This window comes from Podarcis muralis, chromosome 13, assembly GCF_964188315.1.
Source record: "Podarcis muralis chromosome 13, rPodMur119.hap1.1, whole genome shotgun sequence".
NCBI lineage: Eukaryota > Metazoa > Chordata > Lepidosauria > Squamata > Lacertidae > Podarcis > Podarcis muralis.
This window is the reverse complement of record NC_135667.1, coordinates 58,690,642-58,713,700: the sequence shown is the minus strand read 5'-3', so window position 1 is coordinate 58,713,700 and position 23,059 is coordinate 58,690,642. Positions and strand designations below refer to the sequence as shown.

The 23,059-nt window shown below is 46.4% G+C and overlaps 1 protein-coding gene across 8 annotated transcripts in view; it reads right to left on the bottom strand.

Moving 5' to 3' along the window:
- GRK3 (G protein-coupled receptor kinase 3) overlaps positions 1-23,059 on the bottom strand; it is a 163,798-nt gene that overhangs the window by 21,860 nt on the left and 118,879 nt on the right. For 7 of the 8 annotated variants that reach the window (XR_013390519.1, XM_077917760.1, XM_028703678.2 and 4 more), the window contains 8 exons: positions 17,744-17,874; positions 12,740-12,834; positions 10,683-10,790; positions 5,161-5,227; positions 3,523-3,623; positions 2,387-2,453; positions 2,041-2,136; positions 1,272-1,434 (listed from right to left, as the gene is read on the bottom strand). Coding sequence is in view for 7 of the 8 variants with exons in the window: in XM_077917760.1 (XP_077773886.1) it covers positions 1,272-1,434; positions 2,041-2,136; positions 2,387-2,453; positions 3,523-3,623; positions 5,161-5,227; positions 10,683-10,790; positions 12,740-12,834; positions 17,744-17,874 (828 nt within the window). In the remaining variant the exon portion in view is untranslated. The remainder of the gene's footprint in view (positions 1-1,271; positions 1,435-2,040; positions 2,137-2,386; positions 2,454-3,522; positions 3,624-5,160; positions 5,228-10,682; positions 10,791-12,739; positions 12,835-17,743; positions 17,875-23,059) is intronic. The other variant, XM_028703681.2, reaches the window with a different exon arrangement.

Here is a 23,059-nt window from a genome sequence, read left to right as displayed (position 1 = left end):
TTTGGCTGGCCGACATCAGAAGCCTTAGGGATTGGTTGCAGCTGTGAGGGTATTGGCGGCGAGCCTCTTTTGGCTCAGGTGGCGGTCAGGTGGTCGTGTGTTGGAGGGCAGGGAGTGGCCATTGCATACCCCTCAATTTTAAGGAATCCGGCAGTTGTGGATCCTGTCCAACGCCCTTGCTGGTGGCTAGGGCCATAGTACGACCCCCGGTGACATCGGGGGGGAGGGCTTTCAGTTGTATTTGCATCAACAGGCTCCTCCCACTGGTGGTTAACCCTTGATAGACTCACCCCTCCCTGAGGGGGTGGAGTCATGCTCTGTTGTTTTATCCAATGCCTAAGCCAATACCTCTCACATGCTGTAATCATGATGTGGCCTTTTTTAGCCCATTAACCTGTGCCCATGTGGCAGGTCCTTGAATCACAAAAGAAAAGTCCTTCACATAGCACACAGTTAAACTATGGAACTCCTTCCCATAGAAGGCAGTGATGACGACCAACTTAGGTGGCTTTAAAAGAGGATTGGCCAAATTCATGAAAGAGCTAATAGCCAATCTTTACTGTGACAACTTTATTCTAGTGGCTGATCTGAGATCATAACAATAAAGTCTGATTCTCTGGATACTAGCCATGATAGCTATGCTCTGCCACCATGGTAAATGCTTTCACTGGAAGCTGCAGTGTTCTTATGCTTGAATACTGCCTGCAGGTTTCCCACAGGCATCTGCTTGGTGAGACTAGATTGGCCAATGGATCTTCCTATCCTCTCAGGATGGGAGGGCAAAAGGGATGAATGTGAGCAAAATGCAGTTACATGTACCAGAGGGACTTGAGAATCACCAGCTCACACATAGCAATAACCGTCGGATAACAAGCCTCCTGCACAACATATGTGCTGGTGACATTCGCTCCTGCCGCTCCACCACCCTCCACTACCTGAAGTCTCCTCCATGCACTGAATTATAGACTGAAAGCTTCCCTCTCCTCTTCTAAAGCACTGCCCACAATGAGGGTACTATCTAAATAAAGAAACTAACAAGCAGGTCCCCAGTAGCCACAGTCAATCCTTATGCATCTGGGATTCAGCAGGAAGAACTTCCAGGCCCCTCTCCTTAAGAAGTCAAACAGAAGTGCAAGAGAGCACTAAAAGAATCCTAAAAAGAAGTCCTTAATGATGGGAGAGCAGAAATCAGCCCCCAAAGACCCTCACACTCTCTGCCATGACTTGGCAAATCCCACCTCACATTCCAGAACCAGAGCTGCCTTTGCTACCTTCCTCGTGCCCCAGTTGCTTGTTCTTCGCTCGCTTCCTGGCTTCGATCTTGTCCGTGTCACTGTTCACTGCATCATAAACCGTTTCCACCACTTCTTGTTGCCAGCGCTCTGAGATGACCAGGGGAAAGTTCTTGTACAGTTCTTGGTCACTATCAAGCAACTGATAAAAAGTGGGCAGTACAAGGAAGCAGAGAGAGAGAGAAGAGACATCACCAAAAGGGCAAAACCAGCTGCCTTCCATCATATCCATAAAACTGATTGGAATTATGCCTATGGATTAAAAATATATAATCAATCTGGAGAGGAGGGGGTAATCCTACTGGGAGAAATTGGTCCTCAAGTCCCAACCTTGTCTTGGACAAAGGCCTTTCCAAACCCAACAGTCATAAAACAATTCTTAACGTTGAATGTACAACTACAACTCCCATCATCCTTGACTGGCTGGGGCTGATGGGAATTGGAGTCCAACATGTCGCTATCATATTAGGGAAATCTTTGAATGGCCCTGCATGTATTCTCTCAGTAATCCTTGCACCAGCTGGTGCAAGGACACATCCTCAGCTACATTGCACCTTCCCCATCTATCACCCTCACTTGCCAACACTCTCCCATCTCATTATGGACCACTGGAAGCCAAGAAGACTGTTTAGAGTGGAACAGGAGGGTCAAACGAGAAGCACAAGAAGCTTCTGGGTGAGCATGGTGGAAATCACAAACAGCCCACCTCCTCTGGTCTCAATGGCTAAAGGAAATGTCCCCCTCACACCTTGATGCCTTTTGTGTCTTCCTCATCGAAGGAGCCAATGTCAAAAGCATCCGCCGCATTCACTTCTCCCCGCGGAGGAATCAGAGGCGGTGTGTACTGCCAAAGCAAGAGTAGCAGTTACAAATCCACAGGCCATGGTGATACGGAGTCTTAGTAGTTATTTAAAAAGGTAGGTTGCCCTTCAGCTGAGCTATCAGGACAATGTGTGATAAGAATTAAAAACAAACAACAGGGCAAAAATTCAGCACAAAACTGCATCAAACGCCCCATTTGAACTTTTGGTGCCTCTAAGAAAAAATGTACAAGCGTACATAAGGGGTGTGATTAAAAAATAGCAGCAGATCACCTTTTGCAAGTAGACGTACTGCCAGTCAATGCCTTTGAAGAAGGGGTGCTCCTTCACTTCCTGCGCCCTGAGGAATGAATTGCAACCAGATGGTGATTGTCTTAGGCAATAACGCTTTCAGGCAGACCAATTTGCTATGAACACAGAGGTGCTCTATATGGTGTCTGGCATATAGAGCTCAGTATTCTAGCTCAGTATTATCTACATTGACTTGCACCAGGAGCCTGGGACCTCCTGCATGAAAAGCAGGTGCTCTATCTCCTGAGTTACAGCCCTGCTGCTTTAAATATTTTAAAAGGTAGCTTAGGGCTATCTAGGTGCTATCTAAGACATCAGAGAATCAATCCATAGAAATGGAAAACCAACGGATTTTCTCGGGGCTGCACTGCTATTTGCAAATTGATCAATTTTATTTGCATAAGTTCTGAAGCAAACAGCATGCTTCTTTTGCTTTTCTGTTCATTTTTAGACTATGCGCTTCTCTTGTGTTGTAGGGGGCATCATACAAGGCATTCTGTCCTATGCGAGGAAAAGGGAAGGAATGCCTCTTTGAAGACAGGGCTTGCAGTCTGTATTACTTGTGTTAGTGATTTTTTAAAACAAAATCTGCAACCAATATATGAAGGGTGTCTTTTCACTGATTTAATTTATTCAGCAAGGGCAGCCCTAGATCTTTTGTTTAAGGCTGAAGTAAAACAAAACTTCTGAGGGCTACTAACTTTAGCCATGATGGCTATGTTCCACCTCCGCTGCCAGAGACAGCACAACCCTGAACATTAGTTGCTAGAAATCACAATGGGGAGAGTGCTGCTGTTGCACTCATAGTAACATAATAAGAGCTGGCTGGATCAGGTCAGCGACCCCTCAGGTCCAGCATCCTCCGCTCACAGTGGCCAACCAGATGCCTGTGGGAAACCCGCAAGCAGCATTTGAACACAAAACCCCTCCTGGCTTACAGCATCTGGTATTGCTGCCTCCAACTCTGGAAGGTCCTGCTTTCTGTCTTTCTGTGCTTCTGGCTGGCCACTGTGAGAAGAGGAGGCTGGGCCATCTTTAGCTTACCATCTTTAGCCTACTGCCTGGCTCTTTGGATGTTCTTAAGGCATGCAACACTTCTTCTATCAGTGAGGACTTACCCACTACCCTGGCAGCCAAGCCTCTTGCTCACGTCTCGCTGGAGAAGACCTTCCAAAAGAGACTTGAGTTCAGGGGAAAATGACTCTGGTAATTCCACATTCTGAGAAGAAAACAGGGCTATAAGCTCAGTGAGAGTTGAATGGAGTTGCTCAAAAGTTAGGATCCTCCAGACAGGTATCAGTGCCCCCAACCCACAAAAAGCCAGTAGTGATGTATGGGAGTGAGAGCTGGGAGTAAAGAAGGCTGATCGCCGAAGAACTGATGCTTTTGAATTATGGTGCTGGAGGAGACTCTTGAGAGTCCCATGGACTGCAAGAAGATCAAACCTTTCCATTCTTAAGGAAATCAGCCCTGAGTGCTCACTGGAAGGACAGATCGTGAAACTGAGGCTCCAATAGTTTGGCCACCTCATGAGAAGAGAAGGCTCCCTGGAAAAGACCCTGATGTTGGGAAAGATGGAGGGCACAAGGAGAAGGGGACGACAGAGGACGAGATAGTTGGACAGTGTTCTCGAAGCTACCAGCATGAGTTTGATCAAACTCCGGGAGGCAGTGGAAGACAGAAGTGCCTGGCGTGCTCTGATCCATGGGGTCACGAAGAGTCGGACACGACTAAACGACTGAACAACAACAACAACACCCACAAAAGACCCCACAGAATCATCTGCAAGCAAAGATGGCAGCAAAAAAAGAAGCTACTTACTTCTGTACATTCAGCACGGGTGAAGCTATGGTGTAGGTGAGGCTGAGAGATGGTGACTGGCCTAAGGTCTCCAGAGCCCTTGTCTGATACTACTCTCAAGGCTGGCTGGGCCCTACCTTGCAGGGCTGATGTTATTTATTTAACAAATGCATATACTGCTTCATAGCCAAAGTTATCAAAGCGGCATAGCAAGATAAAATGAGACAAAATTCAAATGCTACAGATTCCAAAAGCAATTAAAGCCATCACTACAGCTACAGAATTAGTTTTCCATAAAACAGTTCAGCCTCCTTTTAAACAAAAAATGTCTTCCTGGTAGCTGTATGGGTACCTAAACTAAGAGCAGCCAAGCACTTTGCATGTCTAGAATAAGGAAAAGAGGCAGATTCAGTGGATGGCTGGATCAATGACCTTGAGGGCCTTCTCTGTGGTGGAAGCCCAACTTTGGAGCAGTCTCCCCAGGGAACTTCTCTTGTTGCTGCCAAAGGAAGAGTTTGGGATGCTCTAACTTTTAGTATTGCTTCATCAGGCCTTTTATAGATTTTTTTTAATAGGAAGAAGGCTATTGCTGCTCTTCATTAATTGTCTTCCAACTGATCTTTCATTTTAATATTATTGCAAACTGTTTTGAGTGATGGCTTGCACCTGAAAAGAAGTATAGTTAGTGATTGAAATGAACAAACAAAAGCAGAGACAGAACCACGTCTGGCCAAAGAGTATAACTCCAGTAGAAACACTGGAAGCTGCCTTAGACCATTGACCCCTCTAGATCAGTAATATCTATGCTGGCTGGCACAGGCTCTCCAGAATTTCAGAAAGGTATCTCTCCCATCTGGAGAGGTCAGTGGGGATGGAAGCAGGGACCTTCTGCTGCTGCTATACCACTGAACGACGACCCTTCCCACAAACACAATGGCATCATTCAGAATCCTTACCACTGTGAGTGTCATGCGGTCAATCTCATGTTTGTCTTTGGTCTTGTGCTGCCTGAAAGGGCTGTGCCTAGAGAAAGAAGAAAAATTAAAGCACTGATTTGGTGTGTGGGGAAGCAGGGAGAGAAGGGAATGGAAGGAAACAGGGACATGAGCACTAGGCAGCACATGGGAGAATGGGATTAATAAAATTAGCTGGTGCCCTCTGGGTGTTTGGGATCAAAATCTCCCATCAACCCCAGTCACCACAGTTGTATGATCCTGCTGGGGCTGATGGGAGTTGTAGTCCAAAAAAAATCTCGAGGTCACCAGTTCGGCAAAGGCATGCATCCATGCACAGAGAAGTTTGCATCTGCTCCTTTGGATTGGGACATAGAAACACTTTCATACCGGGGGGAAAGTTTTATATCCTAAACTGTAGAAGAATAAAGCATGTTCCCCAGCTAGCTGCCTGACGTTCTGTGCTATAACATTCAGGAAAATCCAAGGTGTGGCATGGAACAGATAAACTGTGTGTGTGTGTGTGTGTGTGTGTGTGTGTGTTTCTCCAGCCAGTGGGCTACACTTGGCCTGCCGGGCCTCTCTAGCTAGTCCACAAGGTCACTTGGAGAAAGCCAGGCCCACCCAACCTACATCAGGTATGGTGCAAGTAAGGGCAGGGCTCCCCTTTATGGATCACGGCCTTGTCGTGGCAAAGGGGCTTGAATAACTCAGAGAAGCTATAAGCTATGCCATGCAGGGCCACCCAAGATGGACAGTTTTGACCAAACGTGATCCACCTGGAGCAGTAACCGGCAAGCTACTCCAGTATCCCTGCCAAGAGAACTCCATGGACAACAGGCATATAAAAGTTATTATGCTGGAAGATGAGCCCCTCAGGTCGGAAGGCGTCCAACATGCTTCTGAGGAAGAGCGGAGGACAAGTACAAATAGATTCAGAGCTGATAAAGTGGCTGGGCCAAAGCCGAAAGGTCACTCAGTGGCAGATATGCCTGGAAGCGAAAGGCTTTCCTTTCCAATGTTGCAAAGAAAAATATTGCATAGGAACCTGGAATGTAAGAACCATGAACCAAGGTAAGTTGGATGTGGTAAAAAATGAGATGGCAAGAATAAATATTGACATCCTGAACTAAAATGGACGGGAATGGGCGAATTCATTGACGGGCAAGAATCCCCTAAAAGAAATGGCATGGCCCTCATAGTCAACAAAAGAGTGGCGAAAGCTGTACTGGGATGCAATCTTAAAAATGATAGAATGATCTCGATACGAATCCAAGGCAGACCTTTTAACATCACAGTAATCCAAGTTTATGCACCAACTACTGGTGCTGAAGAAACTGAAATGGACCAGTTCTATGAAGACTTACAACACCTTATAGAAATGACACCAAAGAAGGATGTTCTTCTCATTATAGGGGATTGGAACGCTGAAGTAGGGAATCAAGAGATAAAAGGAACAACTGGCAAGTTTGGCCTTGGAGTTCAAAACGAAGCAGGGCAAAGGCTAATAGAGTTCTGCCAAGAGAACAAGCTGGTCATCACAAACACTCTTTTCCAACAACACAAGAAACGACTCTACACATGGACATCACCAGATGGGCAGCATCGAATTCAGATTGATTATATTCTCTTCAGCCAAAGATGGAGAAGCTCTATACAGTCAGCAAAAACAAGACCTAGAGCTGACTGTGGCTCAGATCATCAGCTTTTTCTAGCAAAATTCAAACTTAAACTGAAGAAAGTAGGAAAAACCACTGGGCTGGTAAGATACAATCTAAATCAAATCCCTTATGATTCCTGCTTGGCAGGGGGTTGGACTCGATGGCCCGTGTGGTCTATTCCAACTCTATGATCCTATGATTCTATGAATACACAGTGGAAGTGAGGAACAGCTTTAAGGATTTAGATTTGGTGGACAGAGTGCCTGAAGAACTATGGATGGAGGCTCATAACATCATACAGGAGGCAGCAACGAAAACCATCCCAATAAAAAGGAAATGCAAGAAAGCAAAGTGGCTGTCCAGCGAGGCCTTACAAATAGCAGGGGAGAGAAGGCAAGCAAAATGCGAGGGAGATAGTGAAAGATAGAGGAATTTGAATGCAGATTTCAAGATAATAGCAAGGTGAGACAAGAAGGCCTTCTTAAACGAGCAATGCAAAGAAATAGATTAAAACAACAGAATGGGAAAAACCAGAGATCTGTTCAAGAAAATTGGAGACATGAAAGGAACATTTCATTCAAAGATTACCATAATAAAGGACAAAAGTGGCAAGGACCTAACAGAAGCAGAAGACATCAAGAAGAGGTGGCAAGAATACACAGAGGAATTATACCAGAAAGATATGGATGTCTTACACACCCCAGGTAGTGTGGTTGCTGACCTTGAGCCAGACATCCTGGAGAGTGAAGTCAAATGGGCCTTAGAAAGCACTGCAAATAACAAGGCCAGTGGAAGTGATGGTATTCCAGCTGAACTATTCAAAATTTTAAAATATGATGCTGTTAAGGTGCTACACTCAATATGCCAGCAAATTTGGAAAACTCAGCAGTGGCCAGAGGATTGGAGAAGATCAGTCTACATCCCAATCCCAAAGAAGGGCAGTGCCAAAGAATGCTCCAACTACCGCACAATTGCACTCATTTCACACACTAGCAAGGTTATGCTTAAAATTCTACAAGGAAGGCTCAAGCAGTATGTGGAACGAGAACTCCCAGAAGTGCAAGCTGGATTTAGAAGAGGCAGAGGAACCAGGGACCAAATTGCAAACATGCGCTGGATTATGGAGAAAGCTAGAGAGTTCCAGAAAGACATCTACTTTTGCTTCATTGACTATGCAAAAGCCTTTGACTGTGCTGACCACAGCAAACCATGGCAAGTTCTTAAAGAAATGGGAGTGCCTGATCACCTCATCTGTCTCCTGAGAAATCTCTATGTGGGACAAGAAGCTACAGTTAGAACTGGATATGGAACAACTGATTGGTTCAAAATTGGGAATGGCGTACGACAAGGCTGTATATTGTCTCCCTGCTTATTTAACTTATATGCAAAATTCATCACGCGAAAGGCTGGGCTGGATGAATCCCAAACCGGAATTAAGATTGTCGGAAGAAATATCAACAACCTCAGATATGCAGATGACACAACCTTGATGGCAGAAAGTGAGGAGGAATTAAAAAAACCTTTTAATGAGGGTGAAAGAGGAGAGTGCAAAATATGGTCTGAAGCTCAACATCAAAAAAACAAAGACCATGGTCACTGGTTCCATCACCTCCTGGCAAATAGAAAGGGAATAAATGGAGGCAGTGAGAGATTTTACTTTCTTGGGCTCCATGATCACTGCAGATGGTGAAAGCAGTCACGAAATTAAAAGACGCCTGCTTCTTGGGAGAAAAGCAATGGCAAACCTAGACAGCATCTTAAAAAGCAGAGACATCACCTTGCCAACAAAGATCCCTATAGTTAAAACCATGGTTTTCCCAGTATGTACGGAAGTGAGAGCTGGACCATAAAGAAGGCTAATTGCCGAAGAATTGATGCTTTTGAATTATGGTGCTGGAGGAGACTCTTGAGAGTCCCATGGACTGCAAGAAGATAAAACCTATCCATTGTGAAGGAAATCAGCCCTGAGTGCTGAAAGGAAATCAGCCCTGTCACTGGAAGGACAGATCGTGAAGCTGAGGCTCCAATACTTTGGCCACCTCATGAGAAGAGAAGACTCCCTGGAAAAGACCCTGATGTTGGGAAAATGGAGGGCACAAGGAGAAGGGGACGAAAGAGGACGAGATGGTTGGACAGTGTTCTTGAAGCTACCAGCATGAGTTTCACCAAACTGCGGGAGGCAGTGGAAGACAGGAGTGTCTGGCGTGCTCTGGTCCATGGGGTCACGAAGAGTCGGACACGACTAAACGACTAAACAACAAAGGTGGGGCTTGGCCAAAAGCCCCTGCACACCTTCTGGAGCACTGCAGAAAGTAGGCTTGCAGGCCAATCCTACTAGATGCGCATGTGAAAGACTTTCCTCATGCTCTTGAACCCAGCACTAAACAGCTGATGCAAAAGGAGGTGAAACTTGCTCAGTTCCAGTAAAGCAAGATAACTCCCTGCAGGGAACTCTCTTGCACACCCAAACCCAGTGCTAAGCAGGATGGAAAGGCCCTGCTGAAACCAATGTTTTCCTGCTTTCCCCCCTGCTTTTTAGCAGCAGTTTCAATGAAAACTCAGTCTAGCAATGAAGCTCAGCCTAGCTGAGGCAGCAAAGTTTCAGCAGTTTCTGTTGTTTTAGAATCAGGAAAGGGTTTGCATTGGAACAGCTGCTAAAACAAAGGGTTACCCCCTCCTTCATTTTAGCAGTGCCTTGCTGCCTGTGTGGTGCTTCAAAGTCCTGTCCCTGGCACTTCAAAGTGCCGAATAATCTAATTTTCCCATAAACCTGCTAGGCTGGTTTTTATGTATTCTTTTGAAATGTTAAGTTAACCACAGTTACTATGGACCAAATTTTCTCAGTCCATTCAGCAGGAGATATGATTTTCCCTTAATTTTTGGCTATTATAATTTTAGCAGCAGTTATAAAGTAGGGACGCGGGTGGCGCTGTGGGTAAAACCTCAGCGCCTAGGACTTGCCGATCGTCAGGTCAGCGGTTCGAATCCCCGCGGCGGGGTGCGCTCCCGTCGTTCGGTCCCAGCGCCTGCCAACCTAGCAGTTTGAAAGCACCCCCGGGCGCAAGTAGATAAATAGGGACCGCTTACTAGCGGGAAGGTAAACGGCGTTTCCGTGTGCTGCGCTGGCTCGCCAGATGCAGCTTGTCACGCTGGCTACGTGACCCGGAAGTGTCTGCGGACAGCGCTGGCTCCCGGCCTATAGAGTGAGGTGAGCGCACAACCCTAGAGTCTGTCAAGACTGGCCCGTACGGGCAGGGGTACCTTTACCTTTATAAAGTTGAACACTATTTTTTTATCATTTTCCATAATAACATCTATAATAACATTATTGATAACCCAGCAGAAATATTTAAATATCCAGTGGGTATACGCTAGCTAATATATCGAAGTCTGATCATTAGTCTGATCATTTGGATAAAGTAATTAATTCTAGCTATCTATGGATTAAACTTGGATTGGAACCAGGATACACGTATGAGAAAATGGGTGTCAGATTTGGATCAAAGAATAACCAGGAAAAAATGGAACTCAATTTGGGTTAACTTCCGTTCTAATATAATTTCAGCAGACCTAAATGAGAACTGTTTTAAAAACCCCTATCAATGGTATTTAACAATACATTGAACTTAATTTATAAATTAGGATTGGATAAATGTTGGAGGTGTGGATTAAATAAAGCAGATTACATACATATCTTTGGGAATTGTTCTCAAATTCTAGAAATCACTTTCTTTTTGCATCTCATCACAAAGCCCTGTTGCTCCAAGGAGCTCCAAGCACTTCTCACGTGCACAACAGAAGGCAGCAATGGCTTAGGAGGACCCCCCCCCCCAATTCTGCGCTCCCCAGAATGGCTGGGCTCACCCTCGGAGAAGCTTGAAGAGCATGCAGCCCAAGGAGAACCAGTCTGCGCTGCTGTCATAGGCTGTCCCTTTCTGGAGCACCTCAGGAGCCATGTAGCCATGGGTGCCGCTGTGATTAAGGGAGGCAAAAGGAGCGAGTCAGACAACTAGTGAATGCCTGGCTGCAGTTTAGGATGCTATGGGGGCGATGCTTGATGGACCACCTACAATGGTTCATTTCTAAAATCTGCAAGCAAGGGGCAGGGTTACTCGTGGACATCCAATGAAGCTGAAAATAGGCATATTCAGGACAGATAAGAGAAAGTACTTATTCACATACTTAAAACTATGGAACTTACACCAATGGGAGGCAGTAATGGCTGCCAACCTAGATGGTTTTAAAAAAGGACTGCACAAGTTCATGGAGGACATGGCTATCAATAGCTACTAGCCAGGATGGCTTGGCTCTGCCTCCAACTAATATCAGTTGTAGAAAGAAGCCACAGGAAGGAAGGGGGCTCTTGTACTCAGGTCTGGGCTGGAGGGTTTTCCAAAAGAGGCATCTGCTTAGCCACTGTGGCAACAGGATGCTGGACTAGGTGAGCCATTGGCCTGATCCAGGAGGCTCTCCTTTTGTTATGTTCTTGAAACTCCCACAACTACTGTCTCTGAACTTAACAATCTTTTGATGCAGCAAAGGGGCACACACTTTTGGTGAGAAGGTTCTGCAACAATTTAGTGCCCAAATTATGAAAAATGCTGAGAACTTGGCTAAACTCCAAGAATAAGTTTCTTATTGAAGTAGGTGGCCTTGGAGAAATACTTTGCTGTGCATGTGCTGCCCACAGGTAGCTGAGATCAAACTGATTTGAGAAACAACCTCCTGGCCATGCAAAGCATATTTCTCTAAAAATAAACTTAGTTTTTAGTCTTCATAGTTCTGAATTAAATAGTAAGATGGGAAGCTGTCTTGTACCAAATCAAACCACTGATCCATCTAGCACCATATTGTCTACATTGACTGACAGCAGTTTTCCAGGATTTCAGACCTAAGACTGAAACATGGAGTTGCTGGTGAACTTGTGTCCGAAAAGCAGGAACCATAACTCAGCATCAGAACATGTTCTATGCATACATAGGGCCTTAGGTACAATCCAGCACCTCCAGGTGAAAAAAGGTCAGGTAGCAGTCCTTATTTATGTAAGCGCCACTTGTCACAAAATGCCTCCCGAGAACTTAACATTAAAGCAGTCTCAACACCTGAGGCCCTGGAGAGCTGCTGCCAGTCAGAGTTAGTGGCCCCATTCTGCCTGACTAGGTGGAAGGCAGCTTTCTGCATTCCAATAAGAGCAAAACTGACACTGTTACAGGTGCCACATAATACATGTTCCACATTTGTAAGAAATCAATCTTTTAGTGTGGCACCACAGCACTTTGGAACTTGCTGCCTGTTGACATCAGACAGGTTCCTTCGCTGTACTCTTTTCAGTGCCTGCTAAAAACATTTTGCTTGAACATGCCTACCCAGCCTCATAATGTTGATGGGCGTTCTAAGCTGTTTTTAGCCAATCTCTGATTTTAATCATTTTTTGAATGTTTTAAATAATTTCCTTTACTGATAATTTTTTTGCTTTATTCTTTTTGAGGGTTTTTGAGGGTTTGGTTTGTGTGTGTGTGTGTGTGTGTGTGTGTGTGTGTGTGTGTGTGTGTGTTTTACAATCAAACAGCATATGAGCAATATATCAAGGCGAAACCTTTCCTCTTTAACTGGGCCTTTGGCCTCTATCTCTGGCCTTTTAGAGTGGATGGGAGGGATATTTTAAATGTATTTCTTCCCCTTAGTTTTAATGTGTTTTAATGTATTGGTGGTTTGTTTGCTTGTTTGGTTGGTTAAAAGTCATTTTGAGTTGCCTTGACCAAAAAAGTGGCTTATAAATTTAATAAATGGTAGCAATATAAATTTTATGAAATAAATAAATAAGTGATAAATTCCATGATAATAATCATGGTGGTATTGGCAAAGAGAAAGTAACAGCGGTGCAAAGTGTCAGCCAGAAGCTGTGTTTGCACAATACTTACACGCTGGCATGAGGCTTCTTTTTGGAGAAATCGCAAGCCAGCCCCAGGTCGGAAATCCTCACGTGGCCGTGTTCATCCAAGAGGATATTTGCTGGCTAGAAGCACATCAATAAGCACCTGTTACTTAGCAACTGAAACGAAGAAATGTTCGACCAACAGGGTCAGTTCACCAAACTGTGCACATGCTTAACCCAGAAAAAAAAAGAAAATGGACTTGCTGAAAAACTAACACTGGCCTGTGTCTTTGGCACAGCTGACACCCCCCCCCTTACCTTTCATCTGTTAGGGGCAGAGGGGGAAAGGTCAAAATGCTCACAAGCTATGCTAAGCACGGGCACAGACAGAAGATGAAGAGCATTTGAACCCCTGGAAGCATGCAATTATTTGGCCCATCTTAAGCTAAACCACAGAAAGTGGAAAGCTTTACTCAAGCATCAGGGCAATCTAGAAATCCAAAGAGGGTGGAGGGGGTGGCACGGTGATGAAATGGTTCCTCCACCAGTCTGTGAGCTGGGGGCGAGAATCAGAAGCAGAGGCAGATCCTGGAAATCAAGCTACTGCTATTCAGGAGCATCACTGCCTCCAACTTTAGAGGCTGGACCATAGAATCATAGAATCATAGAGTTGGAATAGACCCCAAGGGCCATCGAGTCCAACCCCCTGCCAAGCAGGAAACACCATCAGAGCACTCCTGACATATGGTTGTCAAGCCTCTGCTTAAAGACCTCCAAAGAAGGAGACTCCACCACACTCCTTGGCAGCAAATTCCACTGTCGAACAGCTCTTACTGTCAGGAAGTTCTTCCTAATGTTTAGGTGGAATCTTCTTTCTTGTAGTTTGGATCCATTGCTCCGTGTCCGCTTCTCTGGAGCAGCAGAAAACAGCCTTTCTCCCTCCTCTATGTGACATCCTTTTATATATTTGAACATGGCTATCATATCACCCCTTAACCTCCTCTTCTCCAGGCTAAACATGCCCAGCTCCCTTAGCCGTTCCTCATAAGGCATCGTTTCCAGGCCTTTGACCATTTTGGTTGCCCTCCTCTGGACACGTTCCAGTTTGTCAGTGTCCTTCTTGAACTGTGGTGCCCAGAACTGGACACAGTACTCCAGGTGAGGTCTGACCAGAGCAGAATACAGTGGCACTATTACTTCCCTTGATCTAGATGCTATGCTCCTATTGATGAGGCCCAGAATTGCATTGGCTTTTTTAGCTGCCGCGTCACACTGTTGGCTCATGTCAAGTTTGTGGTCAACCAAGACTCCTAGATCCTTTTCACATGTACTGCTCTCAAGCCAGGTGTCACCCATCTTGTATTTGTGCCTCTCATTTTTTTTGCCCAAGTGCAATACTTTACATTTCTCCCTGTTAAAATTCATCTTGTTTGTTTTGGCCCAGTTCTCTAATCTGTCAAGGTCGTTTTGAAGTGTGATCCTGTCCTCTGGGGTGTTAGCCACCCCTCCCAGTTTGGTGTCATCTGCAAATTTGATCAGGATGCCCTTGAGTCCATCATCCAAGTCGTTGATAAAGATGTTGAATAAGACCGGGCCCAGGACAGAACCCTGTGGCACCCCACTAGTCACTCTTCTCCAGGATGAAGAGGAACCATTGATGAGCACCCTTTGGGTTCGGTCAGTCAGCCAGTTACAAATCCACTGAGTGGTAGCATAGTCAAGACCGCATTTTACCAGCTTCTTTACAAGAATATCATGGGGCACCTTGTCAAATGCCTTGCTGAAATCAAGGTAGACTACATCCACTGCGTTCCCTTCATCTACCAGGCTTGTAATTCTGTCAAAAAACGAGATCAGGTTAGTCTGACATGACTTATTTTTCAGAAATCCATGCTGACTATTGGTGATCACAGCATTCCTTTCTAGGTGCTCACAGACTGTTTGCTTAATGATCTGCTCCAGAATCTTCCCTGGTATTGATGTCAGACTGACTGGGCGGTAATTATTTGGGTCCTCTCTTTTCCCCTTTTTGAAAATAGGGACAACATTTGCCCTCCTCCAGTCTGCCGGGACTTCGCCTGTTCTCCAGGAATTCTCAAAGATGACTGCCAGTGGTTCTGAAATCACATCTGCCAGTTCTTTTAATACTCTTGGATGCAGTTCATCTGGCCCTGGAGACTTGAATACATCTAGACTAGCCAAGTATTCTTGTACTATCTCCTTAGTTATTCTGGGCTGTGTTTCCTCTGCTGAATCATTTGCTCCAAATTCTTCAGGTCGGGCATTGTTTTCTTTATCGGAGAAGACTGAGGCAAAGAAGGCATTGAGGAGTTTAGCCCTTTCTGTGTCCCCTGTTTGCATTTCACCATCTTCTCCTCTGAGTGACCCCACGGTTTCTTTGTTCTTCCTTTTGCTACGAACATACCCATAAAAGCCTTTTTTGTTGCTTTTAACCTCTCTAGCAAGCCTGAGTTCATTTTGTGCTTTAGCTTTTCTGACTTTGTGTCTACACGTGCTGGCTATTTGTTTGAATTCCTCTTTGGTGGTTTCCCCCCTTTTCCATTTTTTGTACACATCCTTTTTTAATCTTAACTCAGTTAAAAGTTCTTTAGATAGCCACCCTGGCTTCTTTAGGCACCTTCCATGTTTCCGTCTCATTGGTATTGCTTGAAGTTGTGCTTTTACTATCTCCCTCTTAACAAACTCCCAGCCATCATGAACTCCCTTTCCTTTTAGTCTTACTGTCCATGGGATCTCACCCAGCACTTCCCTAAGCTTTATGAAGTCGGCTTTCTTAAAGTCAAGAAATTGAGTCCTAGTATGCTTGGCTGCTCCTTTCCGCTGTATAGTAAACTTCAGAAGAGCATGATCACTCGCGCCTAATGATCCTTCCACTTCTACCCCACTAACCAGGTCATCAACATTGGTTAGGACCAGATCTAAAATGGCTGTTCCTCTTGTTGCTTCTCCCACTTTCTGGACAATGAAGTTGTCTGCAAGGGCAGTGAGGAATCTGTTTGACCTTATGCTCTTGGCTGAGTTTGACATCCAACAAATATCCGGGTAATTGAAGTCCCCCATTACTACTATCTCCCTTCCTTTTGCATGCTTGGCCATCTGTTCCAGGAAGGCATCATCTATGTCCTCCGTTTGGCTTGGGGATCTATAGTAAACTCCCACAATGAGGTCACTGTTATTCTTCTCTCCCTTAATTTTGACCCAAATGCTCTCACTTTGGCTTTGAGGTTCTAAATCTTGGATCTCTTCACAGGTATACACATCCCTGACATATAACGCCACTCCTCCTCCTTTCTTGTCTGGTCTGTTTCTTTGAAATAGATTGTATCCCTCCATTATTACATTCCAATCGTGGGATTTATCCCACCAGGTTTCAGTGATTCCTATTATGTCATATTTAGTTTGCTGTACCAGGAGCTCAAGCTCATCTTGTTTATTTCCCATGCTTTGCGCATTAGTGTACAGACATTGAAGTCCATTAATCATTCCCCCGTGTCTCTTATTTAAGGATTTTCTCCTCCCACCACTAGGTCTGCATGCTCTTTGCTCCATTCGGTCTATGACATTTGGATGATCATCTTCATCAATTGATAGACTCCTACCTTCAGGAGCACTGTCTCCCTCCCCCACATTAGTCAGTTTAAAGCCCTCCTGATGAGGTTTCTGAGATTTTTTGCAAAAACATTCCTCCCAACCGTTGTGAGGTGCAGCCCATCGCTTGCCAGAAGTCCATCTTCAAGAAACTGCATTCCGTGATCTAAGAATCCAAACCGTTCCTGTTTGCACCATTTGCGAAGCCAGTTGTTCACTTCCACTATTTTTCCCTCTCTCCCTGGGCCACGTCGTTCAACTGGGAGGACAGATGAGATGACAATTTGTGCATTTAATTGCTTCAATTTCCTGCCCAGAGCCTCGTAATCTCTTTTGATCTTCTGGAGGCTATTGCTTGCAGTGTCATTGGTTCCCACATGAACCAAGAGGAAGGGGTATTTGTCAGTGGGTTTTATGATTCCTTGCAGTCGTTCAGTTACATCTTGGATCTTAGCCCCGGGGAGACAGCACACTTCCCGAGACATCTTGTCAGGCCCACAGATCACTGCTTCTGTTCCCCTCAGTAGGGAATCCCCTATCACCACTACACGCCTCCTCTTAGGTCTGGTCGGGGTTCTTCTGTGAGCTGTCGGTTCCAAGGTCGCCTGGACATTCCCAGAGGACTGCCTTTGCTCCTCGTCTTCATATACCTGATCGACTGTAATGAGGGAGAGATCCTCAAATGGAGTCTGCTCTTCGTCTTCCATGCTAGGGGAAAGGACCTCAAAGCGATTGCGTATTTCTAAACAATCAGAGCGAACCCTGGGCCTCCTACTTCTTTGAGTCACGTTTCTCCATATATCTGACTCCTGTGTTGGTGAACTAGCCACCTTCTCAGGGGAGTCCCCTGTCTCTTCCTTGGTGGAGACGGTGTGCTCTGTTGCTTCCAAGAAGAGTTCCAGCTCTCTAATTCTTTGGAGCGTAGCTACACGTTCCTCCAGTTGCTGGACTTTGTCTTTTAAGAGGGCAATCAAGAGGGCAGAGCATTGATGGCCTTCTCTCCTCCATGAATTTGTCCAATGTGATTTTAAAGCCATCCAAGTTGGTGGTCATCACTGCTTCACTGGGGGAGCAAGTCCCATAGTTTAACTATGTGCTGTGTAAAGAAGGACTTCCTATTATGTGTCCTGAATTTTACTCTTCACAGTCGTCCTGCAACTCACAAAGCGGGGTGGGTGGCGAGATCCACCCACCTGTCATGTTGGACTCTGGGTTGCCCTGATGCCTGAACAGGGCTATAGGTTTTTCAGCCACTTTCCCTCTGCCCCATTCTGCCTTTGCCTCTCAGGCCAGTTACAGCAAGCACCTGTAATGAACATCCCTCACTCCTTCCAAAACCAGCCTGCAGTTCCCCACATCCATCTCTGGCACTCCTTTGGCACTCATTCCTCAAATCTGTGTGGCACCATGGTGGCATTTTCATCTCCTAGGTAAAAGTTACCTTCAAGTCTCTATAGACCACAAAGCGATTGTGCATGTGCTCAAGCCCAAGGATGATCTCAGTGGCATAAAAGCGCATCTCCTTCTCCGAAAACACTCCATGCTGTGAGAGGTGGTAGTGAAGATCTCCACCTAGAGGTGAAGAGGAGGAGAGAAAGGGCCCAGAAGTCAGTTTCACAGGAAGAACAAGCCAGGCTCAATTTCCAGCACCTTTGCCGATGAGCCTGGAGAGCCTGCATTGAGCTAGGCAGTCTCCCCTGGGCCAGGAGAGCAAATGCCAGGACACTTAAGTGGGAAGATGGTGTTCAGGTTGGTACTTAAGACCCACCCGCTTAGCTGGATCTTTAAATGACATTGAAGCTACTTCTAAGAGTGCAATTATCTTATTTTTATCCATAATTTAACTGTGATGTTTTTTATTTTTGATGTCTACGTCTTAAGAAGAGTTGCTTAACTACAGTGGTACCTTGGTTTAAGGACCAGCTTAGTTTGTGAACAACTTGGATTAAGAACGCTGCAAACCCGGAAGTAGGTGTTTCGGTTTGTGAACTTTGCCTTGGAAGCAGAACATGTTCCGTTTCCTATTGAGTGTGTTCATTTGTAAATTTCCCCACTGCTATGGGAAAGCATGCCTTGGTTTAAGAACACTTTGGTTTAAGAATGAACTTCCGGAACGGATTAAGTTCGTAAACCAAGGTACCACTGTAGATTATTACCCTGTTTAATATCAAACTACGGGGGAGGGAACAGGGTGTGAATATAGGGAAATACATTAACAGCAAGAGGATGAAGAGGAGGCAAAGAAGAAGAAGGAAGAGATTTCAGGAGCAACCAGATTTGCTAGCCTTTCCTGGCCTCTACTTGCCCCCCCTTTTCCAATCCACATCCAGATCTTCCTATTCCCAACCTCCACTCAACACTCCCCTTTCCTTCAAAGGTTTTCTTTGTCAACCATTGCAAGTGTTGAGTTGGAAAAATACTTTTAACATATCCAAATCCTGTGCCAGGAAAAAGCTGAATTCTGCTGCCTTCATTGATTCTGCAGTTTAAGCAAAGATGGGCAAGGCTATAGTGGAGCAAAGAGCGACACAGAACCCCCAGGCCTCACTCTTCCAAAGCAGAGTTTCCTCCTATGCTTGCCTCCAAATCTCCCCCAAGCAAATGAACACATTCCTCTACACTTAATTGCAGAGTTGCAAGTGCCAATTGGTTTCCCACAATGGAGTGCTGGGGAAAGGAAATGACTGCCCAATAACTGTAAGCAGTCAAAGCACATCTGGGACAACAAGGTCTTGAAACACTCAAGTCCCAGCTGCCTTCCTTGTAGACATTAATCAGTGGCTGAACCTGTCAGGGACTCCAGGACCTTCCCTAAAAACACTGCACTCCAATGCTGAGAGTGAGTCCAGTGAGCTACTGCTGAGTTCCACCACAATCCTGGCAGTACAAGCCCAGTGTTGGACAAGTAAGAAGACCACCCTATTTCTAGCTCAAGCACTTAAGGGGGAAGTCAACAGACATCAGCATTTCTCCGGAGGCCACCACCCAGGAAGAAACCCCATTATAGTATATACCACAGGTTTAGGGAGAATCAATGCATGCCGGTCAGGCCAATGGCCTGACCCTCTTGCGTCAGAAAATCCCCAGCAGCACAGGAGGACGCCTGCCTGTGTGACAGCATGAGGCCCCCTACTTCTGAGGGGGACCAAATCCTACTGATGAGGAAGAAGGATGACTCCTCACATGCCCTGGATCTGGGACCGGGAGGAAAGGAGCAGCTAAACTAGCTCTGCTAGGGCCTTGCCAGTCCTGAAGCAACACAGCAACCTCTGGATGGCTCCCCAGAAGTTCCAGAGGCCCTCTTCTGCAGGGGTGGTGGGAATGGAACAGTGACCAGGACTATGCAAGCTCAGGGAACTGAGAACACTCTCTGGTCAATACAGCTTTGCAATATACCGTATTTTTCGCACCATAAGACGTACCTGACCATAAGACGCACCTAGTTTTTAGAGGAGGAAAACAACAACAACAAAAAACTATTCTGAACGAAACAGTGGATGTATGATTTTTGTGGTTTATGCTGTGGCCACAGACATGTGATTTGACGGTGAGTTTGGCAAAAATCCTGAGAATCCATGTGGATCTGTGCTTTGTAACCACATTTTTGTGCCATTGCAGCCCCACACAACAGTGGGTGCGTGATTTTTTGGGTGCAGGCTGTAGCCATGGACATGCTATGTGATCTGATGGTGAATTTGGGGTGATCCAATGCAAAAATCCTGAGGAGGAGTTATGCTAAGACCAGACCATGTCATTACCGAGGAGGCAGGCTTAGTCGTTGTTTGAGGATTATCCCTGCCTCCAGGTCTGGTCCTGACCGGAAGGATACTGGAATCAGCAAGAGAAACCCACATGACCTGAAAGTGTTGCTGTGCAATGCCAGGTCAATGGTGAATAAAACCACTGCCAACCATGACCTGATTGTGGATGGAGGATTTGTCTTGGCATGTGTGACAGAGACCTGGTTGGATGAAACAGATAGGCCTATCCTTGCTGCTGCTTGTCCACCAGGTTTCTCTTATGCACAGCAACCCAGGTCATGTGGGCGGGGAGGGGGGGTTGCAGTGATTTTTAGGAAGTCATTAGTCTGCACCAGGCATCCTATTGGGAAGACCCAGTTTTCTGAGTGCATGCTCTGGAAGTTGGGCAATAGGGGCAGTACAGGATTCCTTTTGGTGTACCGACCTCCCCGCTGCACCAAGGATTCCCTGCCGGAGCTGCTTCAGGTCGTGGCGGATATGTTCCTGGAGACACCTAGTTTGGTTGTCCTGGGGGATTTTAACATCCACGCTGACACGACCTTACAAGGGGCCACTCAGGACTTTGTGGAACGCATGGCCTCCATGGGGCTGTCCCTGAATAAGTTTGGCCCAACTCATAGCCACGGACATGCCTTAGACCTGGTGGTTACCTCTACGGATGTTGGTGATCTGACACTAACTAAAAGTGAAACAAAAGAAGTGCCATGGTCAGATCATTTCCTGGTGCAACTGGACTTCTCTGCAACCCTTCCCCTCTGCAGGGAGGTGGGACCGATTCGGATGGTCCGCCCCTGCCACTTAATGGATCCAATTGGCTTCCAGAGAGTGATAGGAGATGTTTTATTCCAAGATGATGGCCTTTCAGCTTATTCCCTGGTGGCCCGCTGGAATGCAGAGTTAACCAGAGCTATTGACTGTCTGGCTCTGAAGCGCCCTCTCTGATTGCATGGAGCCCGGACAGCCCCGTGGTTTTCCCCGGAGCTGAGGGTGATGAAACAATCGTTGAGACGGCTAGAGCGCCGGTGGCGGAAAACTCATTCTGAATCAGGCCGGACAAGGGCTAGAGCTCAACGTCCAGCCTACCAAGTGTCAATGGCAACAGCGAAGAGGGCCTTCTTCACCGCCTCTATTGCATCTGCAGAAAACAGCAGCAGGAGACTCTTTCAGGTGGTTCGCAATCTATCGGAACCACCTGCATCACCGGGGCCTGGTAGGGACCCCAAGATCTCCTGCAATGCGGTGGTTCGCAATCTATCAGAACCACCTGCATCACCGGGGCCTGGTAGGGACCCCAAGATCTCCTGCAATGCTTTTGCAAAGTTTTTTGCAGATAAAGTCACTCAGATTCAGAAGGAGGTAGACTCCACCGTGGGAGCAGGGCCAGGGCAGGGGAGTGCTAGAGTCCTGTCTAGTCTTGTTACATGGGATCAATTCCAATCTGTTACCTCCAAGGATGTGGACAGGCTGCTTGGACAAGTGAAACCGACTACCTGTCTCCTTGATCCTTGCCCATCTTGGCTGATAAAAGTGAGCTGGGAAGGGCTGGGCGATGGGCTCTGCGGGGTGGTGAATGCTTCCCTCTGTGAGGGAGCCTTCCCAGACCCGCTGAAAAAGGCGGTCATTAAACCGCTTCTTAAAAAACATCTTTAGACCCGGCCAATATGGCCAACTATCGCCCAGTCTCAAATCTACCATTCTTGGGCAAGGTGATTGAGCGGATTGTTGCTGAACAACTCCAAGCATGCCTGGAGGATGCGGACCATTTGGATCCCTTTCCGATCGGGATTCATGCCTCATCATGGGACTGAAACTGCCTTGGTCATGCTGCTTGATGATCTAGGATAGGGACAAAGGTGAGAGCTGTTTCCTAGTTCTGCTGGATCTCTCAGCGGCCTTTGACACCATCGACCATAACATCCTTCTGGACCGTCTAGAGGGGCTGGGAGCTGGGGGCACTGTTATACGGTGATTCCGCTCCTTTCTCCTGGGCCGTGTCCAGAAAGTGGTGTTGGGGGATGAGTGTTCAGACCCCTGGGCTCTCACTTGTGGGGTGCCTCAGGGTTCCGTCCTCTCCCCCATGCTTTTTAAAATCTATATGAAGCCGCAGGGAGAGATCATCAGGGGGTTTGGGCTGGGTGTTCGTCAGTATGCAGATGACACCCAGTTCTATCTCTCTTTCAAATCAGAACCAGTGAAGGCGGTGAAGGTCCTGTGTGAGTGCCTGGAGGCGGTTGGAGGATGGATGGCAGCTTACAGATTGAGGTTGAATCCTGACAAGACGGAAGTACTATTTTGGGGGGACAGGGGCAGGCGGGTGTGGGGGATTCCCTGGTCCTGAATGGGGTAACTGTGCCGCTGAAGGACCAGGTGTGCAGCCTGGGAGTCATTTTGGACTCACAGCTGTCCATGGAGCTGCAGGTTAATTCTGTGTCCAGGGTGGCTGTCTACCAGCTCCACCTGGCACGCAGGCTAAGACCCTACCTGCCCACAGACTGTTAATGAATCCCATTGCTGTTGTTTGTAACCACATTTTTGCACCATTGCAGCCCCAGGAAACAGTGGATGCATGGTTTTTTTTGGTGCAGGCTGTAGCCATGGACATGCGATGTGATGGTGAATTTGGGGTGACCCAATGTAAAAATCCTGAGGATCCATGGACTTTACCTCCCCTCTCCCAGGCAGCCTCCACTAGCATCCCTTATCTCTCTCCCAATCCCACCAATCAGCTGCTTCCTCTCCCTCTTGTTTGCCTTAGTGTCTTTTAGGGTGGAGCAGTTTTTTGCTTCTCCTTTTCTTCTAATTTCTCTCCTCATTTATTTAGTCTTCCTGTCTCCTCCCCTTGCAAGTTTGCTGTCTTTACCTCCCCCCTCCCAGGCAGCCTCCTTTCTTGCTAGCGTCCCTTATCTCACTTCCGATCGCTTGCTATCAGTGGCTTTGTTTCAACACCCACTTCCCTCTTTCAAAAAAAAGAGCATGATCTGCTTTTTGCCCCTGGG